Source organism: Stenella coeruleoalba (genome assembly GCF_951394435.1).
Source record: "Stenella coeruleoalba genome assembly, chromosome: 3".
Lineage (NCBI taxonomy): Eukaryota > Metazoa > Chordata > Mammalia > Artiodactyla > Delphinidae > Stenella > Stenella coeruleoalba.
Genome location: NC_137148.1, coordinates 168,091,463 through 168,108,273, shown reverse-complemented (window position 1 = coordinate 168,108,273; position 16,811 = coordinate 168,091,463). Strand labels below are relative to the sequence as shown.

At 50.2% G+C, this 16,811-nt stretch overlaps 1 protein-coding gene across 1 annotated transcript in view; it reads right to left on the bottom strand.

Moving 5' to 3' along the window:
* The window catches only part of FBN3 (fibrillin 3), a 62,367-nt gene extending 60,100 nt beyond the window's left edge, over positions 1-2,267 (bottom strand). The window contains exons 1-2 of the mRNA XM_079918888.1: positions 1,917-2,267; positions 4-217 (exon numbers count right to left, since the gene is read on the bottom strand). Coding sequence (XP_079775014.1) covers positions 4-200 — 197 coding nt within the window. The 5' untranslated portion in view covers positions 201-217; positions 1,917-2,267. The remainder of the gene's footprint in view (positions 1-3; positions 218-1,916) is intronic.
* Positions 2,268-16,811: the final 14,544 nt, after the last annotated feature.

Below are 16,811 nucleotides of genomic sequence, written 5' to 3'. Positions count from 1 at the left end.
CACCCCTGCAAGAAGCCTGGGCTGCCACGCCTGCGCACACGTCCGAGACCTGCAGGCTCCACAGCCCCATCCCAACGGCCTTGGACACCCGCCACGCACGACAGGGCTATCCAGGCCAGCAAGAGCCGAGCCAAGGGGTCCCGGGCCATGGTGTGGGTGCCGGCCCCTCTCCTTGTCAAGCACAGACCCTCCAGAACCATGACGTGTCCCTCGGAGGCTGCGGAGAGGAAGCAGAGTCAACCTCAGCAAGAAGCCCTTGGCCACGGGGCACCCACGAGAACCAGAAACAGTGGGACCGCTGCCGGGATGGAGAAACTGGGGGCTTGTGGGAACCCAGGGAGGCATCCAACCCCAACCCACAAGCAGGTGAACAGTCACGGGAGGCTTCTCGGAGGAGGTGTGATGTCTCAGTGACGGAGTCATCCAAGAGAAGGGTGTCGGGGCAGACACAGCACACTGAGAGCAGAGGCAAGAAGATCGTGGACCGCTGAGTGGAGGGGAGGGGGTGGCAGGCAGCCAGGGTGTTTCAGGAGTGCATACCTGTGTAATGCAGCTTCTACTTGTACGTCAAGGGCAATGGAGAGCCCTTGAAGGGCTCTAAGTGGGAGGAACAAGGGCAGAAATGGGTGTTTGATGGAGTGTGGAAGGACTTGCAGGGGCCCCAGAGGAAGTACGCAGTTGAAGAGGCTGGGGCAGGCATCCAGATGAGAGGAAAGGATTCCAGGAGCAGGGGGCACAGGCTGGAACTTCCCAAAGGACAGAACATCCCTCTGCCCAGCAGGGAAGGGACAGCTTTTGTGCCCACTTCACAGAGGAGCAAACAAAGGCCATCACACATTTAGCGAAGGGCTGAGTGGGAGCTGAAGCCCAGGCAGAGGTGAGGGAGGGGAAGAAGATCAAGGGTACCCTACCCTCCAGGAGGTGGCTGGCTCTCTCCAGGACCTGGAAGGATGGGAGGGAGGCGATGGGGACACGGCCACTCCTGGCAGAGGAGATGACCAGGCAAAGGTTAGGAGGATGGAAGCTGAACCCTCAGGGAACAAAAGGCAGACCAAGTGGCCTTCATGGGGGGCCCCTTTCAAGTCCCACTTTCCACACCAGGGAGAAGAATTGGGCCTGGGTGCAGAACAGACGGGGAGTCTGCTGTGTGCCCTTGGGTCAGTGGCTGCCCCTCTCTGGGCCTTGGGGTGACATGAGAGTCTGACCAGGTGGTCCCAAGGTCCTCGGAGAAGGAAAAGACCTTTGTCACCTTTGACGGGGAAGCGAGAAAGAATCGGCCCGGCTGGTGAGGGGCACCCCTTTCTTGCTCCCAGGCTGTCCCGGCTGGTCTGCACTCCGAGGACGCCTTCTCTAGGCAGAATTCAGGGCCCACGGGGCCTCCATCTCCGGCCTGGCTTGATCCAACTCCTCCCTCACCCCCCACTTTGCCTCTGAGAACCGCGCCCAGGAGTTTGTGGAATGAATGAGCGGGGGGACGGCGCGCACTGCACGGGGTAACTGGGGGAGGCGGCGGGCAGGGAGCGAGGAATCCCGGGCTCCGCCGACGAGGAGGGGGCACGCGTCCTCAGAGCCCGCCAGCCGCGTTCTCCACCGGGCTGAGCCGGGGACGCAGGCCCGGGAGCCGCGACCACGCTCGGCCCCGCCCTCACCTGCGGGTCAGAGCCCGGCTGTGTCCGCCGCCCGCGCCCGCACCCGCACCCGGGCCGAGCCCCTCCCGCCCGCGCCAGGTCCCCGCGCCCCACGCCGGCGCCGAGCGTAGCGCGGGGAGGGGAAGGGGCTGGGTCCGGGGCTGCCTGCTGCAAACAAAGGAATCCCCTCCCCCTCCGTCGCCCCGGCCCCCTCCTCCCGCCCTTGCCTCCCCCCGACCCGCTGCTCTCCGGTTTCTCCGCCCGCCGATGGTCCCGCGCTTCCCCTACCTGCCAGCCGGCGCGCGTGGAGGCAGGCGCGGCGAGCGGACGCGCGGGGCTCGGCGTTGGAGGGCCGGTTTGGCGCGGCGCCGGGGGCCCGGGGCGGGAACGCGAAACCGAGAGGCCGACCCCGCCGAGTTCCCAGCCCAGAGCTGCCACACGGGGGGAGTCGGGGGCGGGAGGAGTTGGGGGAGGGCGCGTTTGCACCTCTGAAGCTCCCGGGGCGGGGGCCGGGGGCTCCGATGCCGGGCGGAGGGAGGGGCTGGAGCTGGGGGATGGCCTGGGGCTACGGGAGAAACTCCGAGGGGCTGAAGAAATGGGATGGGGGGCACAGAGCCGTAGGCGTGGGCTGAGACGCGGCGTGGGGAGGCTGGGGGGACCACGTTTTCACATAGAAATTGAGTGGTGGTGCCCTGAGATGGGGCTGCGATTTCGGGTGGCCTGGAAGAGAACCAGGCTTGAAAGGTCCCGGGACTCACCTGGAGGCCCACTCCTACGTCCTCCCGAGCCGCCGCCTCCTCCCTCGGGCAAGGAGAATTCCAAGGGTGACTTGGGAAACTTACCTGGCGCCTGGGGCCTGGATTCTTAACTAGACTGACATCCGGAAGCCCCTAAAAATGTAGGCAAAACGATGGCCAAAGATGAGTTTTCTAGAGAGGAGGTCCACATTTTTCATGTGATTCTCAAAATGGAGAGTTTAAGAATCCCGAAGTTCTAGACTTTCTGAGCCTCAGTTTCTCCACCTGTCACAGGGGCTGAATTTCAGAATTTCTGCTCCCTAGCTGGAGCTTATATCCAAACAAAAATTTCTAGCTTTCCCCACTACTTTCCCACCTCTGAAAACAGACACCACCAGACCAGTGAGCCTGAATATGGGGATTAGTCAGAAGGTGTTTGTTGGACCTGAGGCTGTTATTCCACTCAGCAAACTCCTATGCATCTGGCAAAGCCCAGTTCAAAAATCCATTCCCCACACCGAAATTGTTAGTTTACCCTATTGAATTCCAAAGCTGATTGTGCTGATCATGCCTCCATCAAAGTACTTGTGGAATGAAATAAATAGCAAATAACAATTTGAAGTGATATTTAGCAGGTGCTTATGTTCCAGACTTGGTGTTAAGAGTTTCATACACATTATCTCATTTAATCACCAAAAAATCTCTACGAGAGCGATAACTTTTATAATCTCCCAATATGGGTCCCAAGAGACAGACCTGGACTCTATGACACTCCTGGGCCAGAGAGAAGGAGGGGGGAAAGAAAGGAGCATTCTTTTTTTTTTTTTTTTACGTATTTATTTTTGGCTGCGTTGGGTCTTCGTTGCTGCGCGTGGGCTTTCTCTAGCTGCGGCAAGCGGGGGCTTCTCAGGGGCTACTCTTTGTTACGGTGCGTGGGCTTCTCACTGTGGTGGCTCCTCTTGTTGTGGAGCACGGGCTCTAGGCACGCGGGCTTCAGTAGCTGTGGCACGTGGGCTCAGTAGTTGTGGCTCTCAGGCTCTAGAGCGCAGGCTCAGTAGTTGTGGCGCACGGGCTTAGTTGATCCGCAGCATGTGGGATCTTCCCGGACCAGGGCTCAAACCCGTTTCCCCTGCCTTGGCAGGCCGATTCTTAACCACTGCGCCACTAGGGAAGCCCAGAAAGGAGCATTCTGCCTGGGAATGGGAGCCTTGAAGGCTCAGTGGAAAAGAGCAAATATGAAAAGTTGGGGGAAAGATGGGCTAATGCCTAGAGACAGGAGAGTATGGAACATGCGCAAATTGATCAAAACTGGAGCTTTTGGGGAGGGGAGAAAAGGGAAGGCGGGCAAGAGGGAAGCTGGAGGGGTAAGCAGAGGCCAGGAGCCCTCAGTGGCGTCCCCCCACCTCTGAGGGGAGCCATGGTGGGCTTCCAGGAAGAGGAGTCACTCTGAAGGCTGCTCTGTGGGGCCTAGAACTGGGTCTGGGGAGCAGTGAGGGCTCCAGGGCTGGGCTAGGGGGGGCATGAGGAAGAGCGAAACTTTGGAGACAAGATTCAGGGCATCCTGACTGAGGGAGAGGGGTTTCCGGGGCCGGTGAGGACGGTCAGGAGGGGTGGTGAGGTGTGGGGAGAGTGAGCTAGGAAAGGAACCCCAGGATCAAGTTGACAGAGGTGTGGAATTCCAGCGTGGGAAGGCCCGGGGGCTGTCGTGGGTGAACCAGCTCTCGGGGACACCTGTGTCACCGCTTCTTAGGCTCCTTTGCCAAGGTCCACCCTGGTCTGCTCTTCAGCCACCCAGTGTGCCTTACACGGGCACTGGGCTAGGTTCCGGCTGCCCCAGAAGCAGCCCAGCATATGTGTGGAATGTGGGGAGGTACAGTCCCACACCAGGGACACGGCATGACCAATACTTCGATGGCTAAACCCCGAGGTAGGCTGGTAGATCAGGCAGTGCTTCCTTCTAGAATTCTCCCTACCCGCTCTCCGGAAGCCAGGGGAGAAGGAATCCATCAGGTGTGGCGAGACAGAGGCGGTGTGGAGCTGTTGGAAGTCTCAGTGACACGTGGAAGTTCTCAGTGACAGCGGGGAGTGAGTGTTTTTTGCCACTGCACCCTCCTCACTACCGTCACACCACCTTGCCTTCCACTGCCTGAGTCTGTTACACTGGTGTCCATTACCGATACGATGACTCTGTTACATCACACTGTCATGAAGAGACATTTAGGCTCTCACTCCCCCTCCAGCATCCTAGTGTACCCCAACACTGTCCTAAGGGTAGAGCATTCACACAGTCTCCCTGTCAATATTGCATGACCACCAAATTCTTATCACAAGGTCACCTGTCAGTGTCACCCACTGCTGTCGCCCTCTCACTGTCACCCATCCATGGGACACCTTGCCGTTTTCTGGTTTGCTCCACTGCCTGGGACATTCATGTTGTCTCCTGTCACCATTATACCTTTAACTTATTGCTGTGACATTGTCACCCATTAACAGTTGTACCGTCACCCAGAGTGTCAGGATTCTTAAACTGCAAGCAGCAGGAATCGGTCACGGCAGAAAGAGCCGTTGGTCAGGTGCAGAATCCCCGGGAGGCTGGAGACCCAAGCCTGGGGCTTCTGCAGCTAGCAGAGTCACCACCAAATCACCCGCAGATCGCGTCCCACCAAGACACCATCCATCCCCTCTCTGCTCCCCGGGCTCAAATGGTGCTTAATGATCCTGGACACCGGAAACCAGCGCCAACCTCAGCAAAACGGAGTCCAGGGGGCCCCGCTTCTGACGCCAGCATCCATCAAAGTTTGGGGCAGAGTTACCTGGCTGGAGGACTGTGGGGGGGGGGCGTATGTCCCCACCTTGCTTCAAGGGGCCTGGGAGAATGGGGATCTGGTGTCTTGTTTTGTCATGGAATCCGCCTCGTGAAGGGAGCACTTCCCAGACCCGGGGAAGGATCATCTGAGTCACCTGATGGCCAAGGAGACGGCAAAGATCCTATATGTTGTGTTGTCCCCGTCTGGTCATCAGTCACTCTTCCTGCCCCACCATCTCCCTACTGTCACCCATTACCACGGCAGTGTCTTAATACTGTCATCTCTCACTGCAGCACTCTCCTTACCGTCCCTTGTCACCATCATATGGCTGCCCTACCAACATTACACCAATCCCTAGGGTATTTTCTTATTGCCATGTTACCTGTTGCTGTCATGCTTACCATGTCACCTGTTACTGTCCTACTGTCTCCATCACCCCCTGTTCTTGTTCATCGTCACCTGTCCCTGTCACATTGCCACACCATTCCTGCTACACTGAGGACCTCCGTGCTGTTATCTGTAGGGTCAGTATGGAACGTCTAAGTCATCCCAGCTCTATTCTTTCTCCCCACATCCCCCTGCCCCAACTTTCTGTGCTGTCCTGGAGTCGCCTCTTGCAGACAGAACTCAACTGTGTGCGTCCAGGAGCAGAAGATTCCGAAATGCCCCATTAACGTGGGCCTGAGGGAAGGACAGAGCCAGGGCTGGCACAGCGTGTCCAGGAGCACAGGGCCAGGGCTGGGGACAGAGACACAGTGGGGGAGATGGGAGTGCAGTGTGTGCTGTGTGGGGTACACTGATCCTGCCCAGGCCTGGTGGTCTGGGGACAGAGTTCTCTTTGTCTGAGCACGGGAAGCAGCTGGGCTCAGGGAGGATGGAGCACATGGCTGGGGATTTTGGCCGGATGCCTGGGAATGAGGCTGGGGAGGTGGCCGGTCCTGGAGTTCCCGGGAAGGTCAGGGGCAGGCTGGGAGGGGCAGAGACAGCAGCTGAACCCCAAGGGCTTCCCCATCTGGTTCTCCAGGAATGACAGCTCCCCGCCCTCACAACCATTCTCACAATAGACCTCCGAGGCAGGCTCTGCTATCCCCATTACACGGATGGGAAAACGGAGGCACAGAGCCCCAAGTCACTCACCCTGTCCCCAGGGCCAGTAAAGATCACAGGCAGAACTGAATCCAGGTCACAAAGCCCCAAACCTCAGTCTCCTGGGCAGAGGGAGGCAGCAGAATCCTGTGTCTCTTTGATACACAAACATATATTTTCTCTTTAACAATGAACACAAATGTTAACCCCCATACGCATTGTTCCATCCTTCCTTTTTTTCTTTTTGTAAACATTTATTTTACTTGTCAACCAAATAAGTGCTTCTTAATGATTATCATTTTTATTGTATTTTAAATTATATATGTATGTATATATATTTTAATTTTTTTAAATATTTTTTTGATGTGGACCATTTTAAAAGTCTTTATTGAATTTGTTACAGTATTGCTTCTGTTTTATGTTTTTTGGTGTTTTGACCATGAGGCATGTGGGATCTTATCTCCCCGACCAGGGATCGAACCCACACCCCCTGCACTGGAAGGCAAAGTCTCAACCACTGGACCACCAGGGAAGTCCCTATCTATCTATTTATTTATTTATTTTAGGGACTGGGATAAAATTTATTTTTTATTTTTTTAACTTACCTTGAATTTATTTTTTTAATTTAAGTATAGTTGATTTACATTGTAGTGTTAGTTTCAGGTGTATAGCACAGTGGTTCAGTTATACATATATATCCTTTTTAAAAAAAATTTTGCTGAGATATCATTGATTTACAATTTCAGGTGTACAGCAAAGTGATTCACATATGTATATATATACACATATACTTTTTTTTTACATTCTATTCCATTATAGGTTATTACAAGATATTTAAGTGTAGTTCCCTGTGCTATACAGTAGGTCCTTGTTGGTTATCTATTTTATATATAGTAGTGTGTATATTTTAATCCCACATTCCTAATTTATCCCTCTCCCCCTTCCCTTTTGGTAACCATAAATCTGTGTTCTATGTCTGTGAGTCTATTTCTGTTTTGTAAGTTCAATTGTATCATTTTTTAGATTCCACATATAAGCGATATGATATTTGTCTTTGGCTTACTTCACTTAGTATGATCATCTCTAGGTCCATCCATGTTGCTGCAAATGGCATTATTTCACTCTTTTTCATGGCTGAGTAGTATTCCATTATATATATGTACCACATCTTCTTTTTTTCTTTTTTTTTTTTTTTTGCGGTACGCGGGCCTCTCACTGTTGTGGCCTCTCCTGTTGCAGAGCACCGGCTCCGGACGCGCAGGCTCAGCGGCCACGGCTCACGGGCCCAGCCGCTCCGCGGCACGTGGGATCCCCCCAGACCGGGGCACAAACCCATGTCCCCTGCATCGGCCGGCGGACTCTCAACCACTGCGCCACCTGGGAAGCCCTCGCATCTTTATCCATTCATCTGTTGATGGACATTTAGGTTGCTTCTATGTCTTGGCTATTTTAAATAGTGTTGCAATGAATATTGGGGTGCATGTATCTTTCCTACTGTTTTTTAAATTAAGGTAAAAATTTACATAACATCAAATTAACCAAAGTCCACAACTAGTGGTGTGCAACCATCACCTCTATCTAGTTCCAAGATATTTTCATCACCCCAAAGCGAAGTCAAGGACCCATTATCCCCTCCCCCCAGCCCCTGGCAACCAATAATCTACTTTCTGTCTCTATGGCTCTGCCTACTCTGGCTTTTTCATATCAGTGGAATCACACAATATGTAACCTTTCAATCTAGCTTTTTTTACTATTAATAATGATTTCGAGGTTCATCCATGCTGTGGCATGTATAGGAATTTCCTTCCTTTTCATGGCTGAATAATATTCCACTGTATAGATGGACCATAGCTTGGGTATCCATTCACCAACTGACACACATTTGGGTTGTTTCCACCTTTTGGCTCTTGTGAATAATCTGCTATGAATGTACTTGCTCTTTTCACTTATTAAGACATCTCGGTACTGCTTCTGTGTCAGTTCTGAGATGACTTGCTCCTTCTTTTTTATGTCTACAGAGGACTCTTTGGTGGGCTGAACTACGATTTATTTACCTAGTCGCCTGCTGGTGGACTTACAGGTGCTAGACCTCTGGTCATTTCAGACAGTGCTTCAGGAAATAGCCTGGTACAGGGGTCATCCTACACTAGACATCATGCAGGGTTTCTAGAAATCTTTTTGTTATGGACAATGTCAAGCATATACAAAAGTAGAGTGAATATATAGACAGTGTGATGAGCTTCCATGGCACCATCATTCAGTTTCAATACTTATCAATATATGGTCACCCTTGTCCCCTCCCACCCAGCCAGCCTGTCCAATGAAGGAACAAGGGACAGAGCGGAGGAGCATGGGTAATGACAACTCTCGGCAGGATCAGCTACTGGAGAGCAGGAGCCTGAGGTGCCCAGGGGACCACTTGTCCCCCGTGATCCCTCTGAAGCCAGAGTGATGGGGAGGATGGGAACAGCATATCCACAAGAGCATGCAGGGAGCTCTAGGGGAGCACTAAGAATCCTCTCGGGGTGGCAGATGTGACTTAGCCATCATGTGGTCGAGTGGTTACTCAGCCCAGGGCAAGGAAGGATGGCCATTGCTGACAACAAAAGTGCTGGCCTGGAGGAGAGATGGAAGAAACGCTGGTCATAAAAAACACTTGGAGATGGCCAACAGGCACATGAAAAGATGTTCAACATCGCTAAATACTAGAGAAATGCAAATCAAAACTACAATGAGGTACCACCTCACACTGGTCAGAATGGCCATCATTAAAAAATCTACAGGGAATTCCCTGGCGGTCCAGTGGTTAGGACTCTGTGCTTCCACTGCAGGGGGCCCAAATTTGATCCCTGGTCCGGGAACGAAGAGCTAAGGACCTGCAAGCGTGTTCACATGGCGCAGCCAAAAAAAAAAAAAAAAAGTCTACAAATAACAAACACTAGAGAGGGTGTGGAGAAAAGGGAGCCCTCTTACACTGTCGGTGGAAATGTAAGTTGATGCAGCCACTATGGAAAACAGTATGGAGGTTCCTAGAAAAGCTAAAAATAGAGTTGCCATATGATGCAGCAATCCCACTCCTGGGTGTATGTCCAGACAAAACTCTAATTCAGAAAGATGCATGGGGCTTCCCTGGTGGCGCAGTGGTTGAAAGTCCACCTGCCGATGCAGGGGACACGGGTTCATGCCCCGGTCCGGGAGGATCCCACATGCTGCGGAGCGGCTGGGCCCGTGAGCCATGGCCGCTGAGCCTGCGCGTCCGGAGCCTGTGCTCCGCAACGGGAGAGGCCACAACAGTGAGAGGCCCGCATGCTGCAAAAAAAAAAAAAAAAAAAAGGATGCATGCACCCCTATGTTCATAGCAGCACTATTCACAATAGCCAAGACATGGAAGCAACCTAAATGTCCATCAACAGATGAATGGAAAAAGAAGATATGGTATGTATATGGAATACTACTCAGTCACAAAAAATAATGACATAATCCTATTTGCAGCAATGAAATAATCCCATTTGGATGAACCTAGAGATTATCATACTAAGCGAAGTAAGTCAGAAAGAGAAAGACAAATACCATATGATATCACTTACATGTGGAATCTAAAATATGACACAAATGAACTTATCCACAAAACAGAAAGAGACTCATAGACATAGAGAACAGACTTGTGGTTTCCAAGGTGGTGGGAGGAGGGATGGAGTGGGAACTTGGGATTTGCAGAAGCAAACTATTATATATAGAATGGATAAACAACAAGGTCCCACTTATAGCACAGGGAACTATATTCAATTTCCTGTGATAAACCATAATGGAAAAGAATATTTTTAAAAAAAGAATGTTTATATATGTATAACTGAATCACTTTGATATATTGCAGAAATTAACACAACATTTTAAATCAACTATACTTCAATTAAAAAATAAATTAAAAAAAAAGTCACTTGGATGTCCAAGGCAGGAGCTCCCAAATGGGAGGTCTTCCTGACACTGCAGAAAGAGAAATTGGAAGTGACAGAGGGGACAGAGCCACAGAACCACAATGGGCAAACATTTCCTGAGCTGAAGACAGGCTTGTGTCTCTGAAAGAAAGGGCTCCTGACTCTCAGACTCCCCCCATTACGCACCCCCGAGAAGAGACACATGCCTACCACATCTGGAATGTCATGAATTGGAAAACCAAGAGGGAGCTTTCTCATCTAGAACCACCAGAAGACAGAAGACAACAGAAAACCATGCTGTACTTTTGAGAGTCTTTTTAACTGTGATGCCAGTGAGATGCTGCCTCGTATCCACCAGGATGACTATTATAAAAAATAAATTAAATTAAATTAAAAACAGACAATAATCAGTGTTGCTGAGGATGAGGAGAAATTGGAAGCCTTGTGCGTTGCTGGTGGGGATGCAAAGTGGTGCAACTGCTGTGGAAAGCAGCATGGTGTTTCCATGAAGAGTTAAACCAAGAACTACCCTATGATCCTGTAATTCCACTTCTGGGGACCTACCCAAAAGAAGTGAAATCGGGGTCTGGAAAAGATATTTGCACACTTATGTTCATAGCAGCATGATTCACGCTAGCCAAAAGGTGGAAACAACCCAAGCGTCTATCAAAGGATGAATAGATACACAAAATGTGGTCGATCCATGCAATGGAATAGTGTTCGGCCTTATTTTTATTCAAGAACAGAGAAATATTTATGTGATGATTACACAACTACCCTCTAGAAAGATTTTATGTCAGTTTCCTAGGACCGCCATAACCAAGTACCATAAACTGGGTGACTTAGAACAATGGAAATGTATTGTCTCCCAGTTCTGGAGGCCAGAAGTGTGAAATCAAGGTATCAATAGAGGTGGTTCCTTCTGAGGGATGAGAGAGAAGGATCTATTCCAGGTCTCTCTCTAGCTTTTGGTAGCCTCAGGCTTCCCTTGACTTGTAGATGGCTGTCTTCTTCCTGTGTGTCTCCATAATACCTTCCCTCTGTGTGTGTCTGTCTCCGTATTAAGCATGTCTCTTTGTTATCTGTAGTTTTCATGCTTTGATACCCGAGGCCTTGCTGACTCAGGGACTGCCCCTCCCAGGACTAATTCCTAGGCTCACCTGCCCGTGCGCCTTTCAAATGCAAACCAACCAATCCAGAGCCCACACCCTCAACCACCTCCTTTATCAAGTTCTCCCCCGCCATAATCACCCCAGGGCCGGGCGCCAGACGGCTAGAGCCAGTCCCTATGCCCAGAGCTTGCTGAAATTATTCAAATTGGCCAATCCCAAGTGTGGTTACCCTGCATTGCCTGGCCTTTCCCCGGGAAACCACAATGAAAGGCTTTTTCCCATCTGTCCCCCTTGCTCCATAGGCCTCCTGACCAACCCTGGTGCTTCTCTGTGTGGACTGCATGGTGTACTGTGCCCCTCCTTTTAGGAGCTGTGAGTAACAATGTACCTTTTCACTGGCAGTTGTCTCCTGATCTCTTGGCTTTGTCATACCTGCAGATGAGGACCTGCACTTTAAAACAGTCTCTGCATCCTAATTTCTCTCTTATAAAGACACCAGTCATAGTGGTTTACGACATACTCTAATGACCTCATTTTAACTTGATTGCCTCTGTAAAGACGCTATTTCCAAACAAAGTCACGTTCTTTGTTAGGGTTAGGACTTCCTTTGGGGGTTAGGACTTCAATATGTCTTTTTTGGAGGAAGGGGTGCAATTCTAACCAGAGTGGGTTCTATCAGTTAACATTCACCCGAGCCCCTGAGAGAACCTGTTTGCCTGTTGACTGACACCAGGTGTGACACAGGAGTGTTTCCGATCCCTCTGCATCCAGTGTGTCCTGAGCCCTCCAGATTGGAATCTGGGGCAGCACACCGGCAGAGCCCACGTGGGCTTGCAGAGTTGAGGTCCCCAAAGTGTATAAGCAGCTTGTGCCTGCTGAGGACCTATTTCATTTCATCTGGAGGAGGCTGAGAAGGTGAGCCCCTTCTCAGGGGACCCTAGGACCACACTCTCAGGGACCTCGTCTGAGGACAGAGTCAGACACAAGGCATGGGCTCAGGGAAGTACAGTGGGGGAGGTGGGTCAACCACTCCAGGTCAAAGTGTGGAGGCCACATTGGAAGAGATATTTGCACACCCCTGCTGAAAACAGGATGGTTCACAACAGCTAAGATGAAGAAGCAACCCCAGTGTCCATTGACAGATGAATGGATAAACTAAATGTGGTATCCATATGATGGAATATTTTTAAAATTTTTTAATTGAAGTATAGTTGATTTACAATGTTGTGTTAGTTTCAGGTGTACAGCAAAGTGATTCATATATATATATCTATATATGTATGTATACACATATATAGATGTTTTTTCAGATTCTTTTCCCTTATAGGTTATTACAAAATATGGAATATAGTTCTCTGTGCTATACAGTAGGTCCTCACATATAGTAGTGTGTATATGTTAATCCCAAACTCCTTCCCCCACTTTCCCCTTTGGTAACCATAAGTCTGTTTTCTAAGTTTGTGAGTCTATTTCTGGTTTGTAAATAAGTTCATCTGTATCTTTTTTTTTTTAGATTCTGCATATAAATGATATCATATGATATTTGTCCTTCTCTGTCTGACTTACTTCACTTAGTCTGATCTCTAGGTCCATCCGTGTTGCTGCTGATGGCTTTATTTCATTCTTTTTGATGGCTGAGTAGTATTTCATTGTACGTACATATGTGCCACATCTTCTTTATCCAATCATCTGTCAATGGACATTTAGGTTGCTTCCATGTCTTGGCTATTGGGAATAGTGCTGCAATGAACATTGGGGTGCATGTATCTTTTTGAATTAGAGTTTTCCCCTGATATATGCCCAGGAATGGGATTGCTGGATCATATGGTAGTTCTACTTTTAGGTTTGTTTAGTTTTGTTTTCTTTTTTGGTAGCACCACGGGGCATGCAGGATCTTAGTTGCCCAACCATGGATGGAACCTGCTCCCCCTGCGGTGGAAGCATGGAGTTTTAACCACTGGACCACCAGGGAAGTCCCTATTTTTAGGTTTTAAGGAACCTCCACACTGTTCTCCATAGTGGCTGCACCAATTTATATTCCCACCCACAGTGTAGGAGGGTTCCTTTTTCTCCCACCTGCTCCAGCTCCATATGATGGACTATTATTCAGCCTTAAAAAGGAAGGGAGGGCTTCCCTGGTGGCACAGTGGTTAAAAATCCTCCTGCCAGTGCAGGGGACATAGGTTCAAGCCCTGCTCCGGGAAGATCCCACATGCTGCGGAGCAGCTAAGCCCGTGTGCCACAACTACTGAAGCCCACGTGCCTAGAGCCCCTGCTCCACAAGAGAAGCCACTGCAGTGAGAAGCCCGCGCACCGCAACAAAGAGTAGCCCCCGCTCACCACAACTAGAGAAAGCCCGCGCGCAGCAACAAAGACTCAATGCAACGAAAAATAAATAAATAATTTTTTTAAAAAAAAGGAAGGGAATTCTGACACTTGCTGCAACATGATGAACCACGAGGACATGATGCTCAGTGAAATAAGCCAGACACAGAAGGACAAATACTGTATGGTCCCACTCACATGAGGTCCCTAGAGGAGTCAAATCCATAGAGACAGGAAGTAGAGGGTGGGGGCCAGGGGCTGGGGGACGGGGTGGGGAGTCAGTGTTTCATGGGGACAGAGTTTCAGTTTGGGAAGATGAGAAAGTTCTGGAAATGGATGGTAGGGATGGTTGCCGAACAATGTGAATGTACTTAATAGCACTAAACTGCACACTTAAAAATGCTTAAGCAGGGCTTCCCTGGTGGCTCAGTGGTTGAGAGTCCGCCTGCCGATGCAGGGGACACGGGTTCGTGCCCTGGTCCGGGAAAACCCCACATGCCGCGGAGCGGCTGGGCCCGTGAGCCATGGCCGCTGAGCCTGCGCGTCCGGAGCCTGTGCTCCGCGAGGGGAGAGACCACAACAGTGAGAGGCCCTCGTACCGCAAGATAAAATAAAAAATGCTTAAGCGATCATTCCACAATGTATATGTATATCAAAACATCACACAGTCCACTTATAATCAATACAATTATATTTGTCAATTATTCCTCAATAAAGTGGGAAAATTTTTAAAAATAATTTCAATAATGATTAGGATAGTAAAATATTTTAAATTTATTTTATTGAAGTATAGTTGATTTACAATGTTGTGTTAATTTATGCTGTACAACAAAGTGACCCAGTTATGCATGCAGCTCCAGAAACATGATATCATGTTAGTTTCATTGAGGGCTCAGAGTTTTTCTTGGTTTTTGTTTTCTCTCTTGATGGAGGGAAGGCTGGATGTTTAAGCAGCTGTAGGATGAATAATTGCTGGTGGCCATTTTATTTCACAAGTCATGCATTTCCTGTACCTCTGACGGTTCTGTCACATTTCTAAAGTCACAATCCTCTCTCTGTCACTAGAGAGGGCAGACCTGGCCACTGTTTTCTGGGAGACAATTAGGACAGCAGCGCTGGTTGTGTCCGAAACACGGGGCTTTGAACTTGAGGCAATGGTCATGTGGCATCTGTCAGATGCCTTCTGCCCTCTGATTGGCTGAAAACTTCCTCCCAGGTTGGAGGGTGTATTCCCATGGCCGCTGTAACAAATTACCACAAACCCCAAAACGCCAATTTTCAGACTTCCTTGGTGGCACAGTGGTTAAGAATCTGCCTGCCAATGCAGAGGACTGGGGTTCGAGCCCTAGGCTGGGAGGATCCCACATGCCCCAGAGCAACTCAGCCCGTGTGCCACAACTACTGAGTCCGTGTGCCACAACTGCTGAAGCTCACACGCCTAGAGCCCGTGCTCTGCAAAAACAGAAGCCACAACAATGAGAAGCCTGTGCACTGCAACGAACAGTAGCCCCTGCTTGCTGCAACTAGAGAACGCCCGCTCAGCAACAAAGACCCAATGCAGCCAAAAATAAATTAATAAATTAATTTTTTTTTAAATGCCAATTTTCTATCTTACAGTTCTGGAGGTCAGAATCTGAAATGGCTTTCACTGGGCTAACATCAAGGCACCCTCAAGGCTGCAGTCCTTCCAGAGGCTCTGGGGAGAGTCTGTTTCCTGGCCTTTTCCAGCTCCTGGAAGCCACCTGCATTCCTTGGACCGTGGACCCTTCCTCCATCTTCAAAGGCAACAGTGTAGCATCCTCTTATCTCTCTCTGACCCTCCTGCCTCCCTCTTTTTTTTTTTTTTTTCTTTTTTGTGGTACGCGGGCCTCTCACTGTTGTGGCCTCTCCCGTTGCAGAGCACAGGCTCCGGACGCGCAGGCTCAGCGGTCATGGCTCACGGGCCCAGCCACTCCGCGGCATGTGGGATCTTCCCGGACCGGGGCATGAACCCGTGTCCCCTGCATCGGCAGGCGGACTCTCAACCAATGCGCCACCAGGGAAGCCCCTGCCTCCCTCTTTTAAGGACCCTTGTGATTCCACTGGGCACACCCATGTAACACAGGAGCATCTCCCCTTCTGCATATCCATAACTTAATCCCGTCTGCAAATATGTTTCCATGTTGGGTACCGTCTTTCACAGGTCCTGGGGATTAGGGTGTGGACATCTTTGGGATGCTCTATGTAGCCTGCCACAAAGAGTTTTCCTGATGGAGAAGAAACCTCACCCGCTCCAGAGGCATAAATGAGATATGGAGTCTGAGCTCTCAACCTCCAGATCTTGTTTTCTTCATCTTCCAGATAGGAAAGAAAATCTCTCTTTTGGTGATCTTCTGGGGAAAATCAAGTGGAATCAAGTTGATAGAAATGTGCAGTGGCCACGTGGTGGCCCAAGACCCAGGCGCCCAGTGACCTAGGCCTGAGGGCATCCTCCATTTCTGTAACAACCATTTACTGATCACCTACTGCATACCAGGTACGGGGGGACAGGAAGGAAGCAGAAACAGCTTCAGGCCCTGCCGTCCTGCAGTTTATCAGAGTCTGAGGAATGTTCACACAACCATTTATTGAGTGCCTGCTGTATACCAGGCATTGTTCTAGGTGCTGGGGGGACACAGTCGCAAACAAAGCAAAGATCCCTGGAACTCACATTCTAGTGGTAGTAAGTGCCATGGAAGGGAGGTACTGGTGCCCCAGGGCCTGACTTTGGCCAAGGATCAGGGCAGGCTTCTCCAAGGCGGTAACACTTGCTCTGAGATTGACCAGATAAGGAGGAGTTAAAAGTGAGGCAGGGCTTCCCTGGTGGCGCAGTGGTTAAGAATCCGCCTGGCAATGCAGGGGACATGGGTTCAAGCCCTGCTCCAGGAAGATCCCACATGCCACGGAGCAATTAAGCCAGTGCGCCACAGCTACTGAGCCTGTGCGCCACAGCTACTGAATCCCGTGTGCCCAGAGCCTGTGCTCTGCAACAAGAGAAGCCACTGCAGTGAGAAGCCCACGCACTGCAACGAAGAATAGCCCCCACTGGCCGCAACTAGAGAAAGCCCACGCGCGCAGCAACGAAGACCCAATGCAGCCAAAAATAAATAAAAATAAAATAAATTTTGAAAAAATACTGAGGGAAAGGAAGGGAAGAGCATCC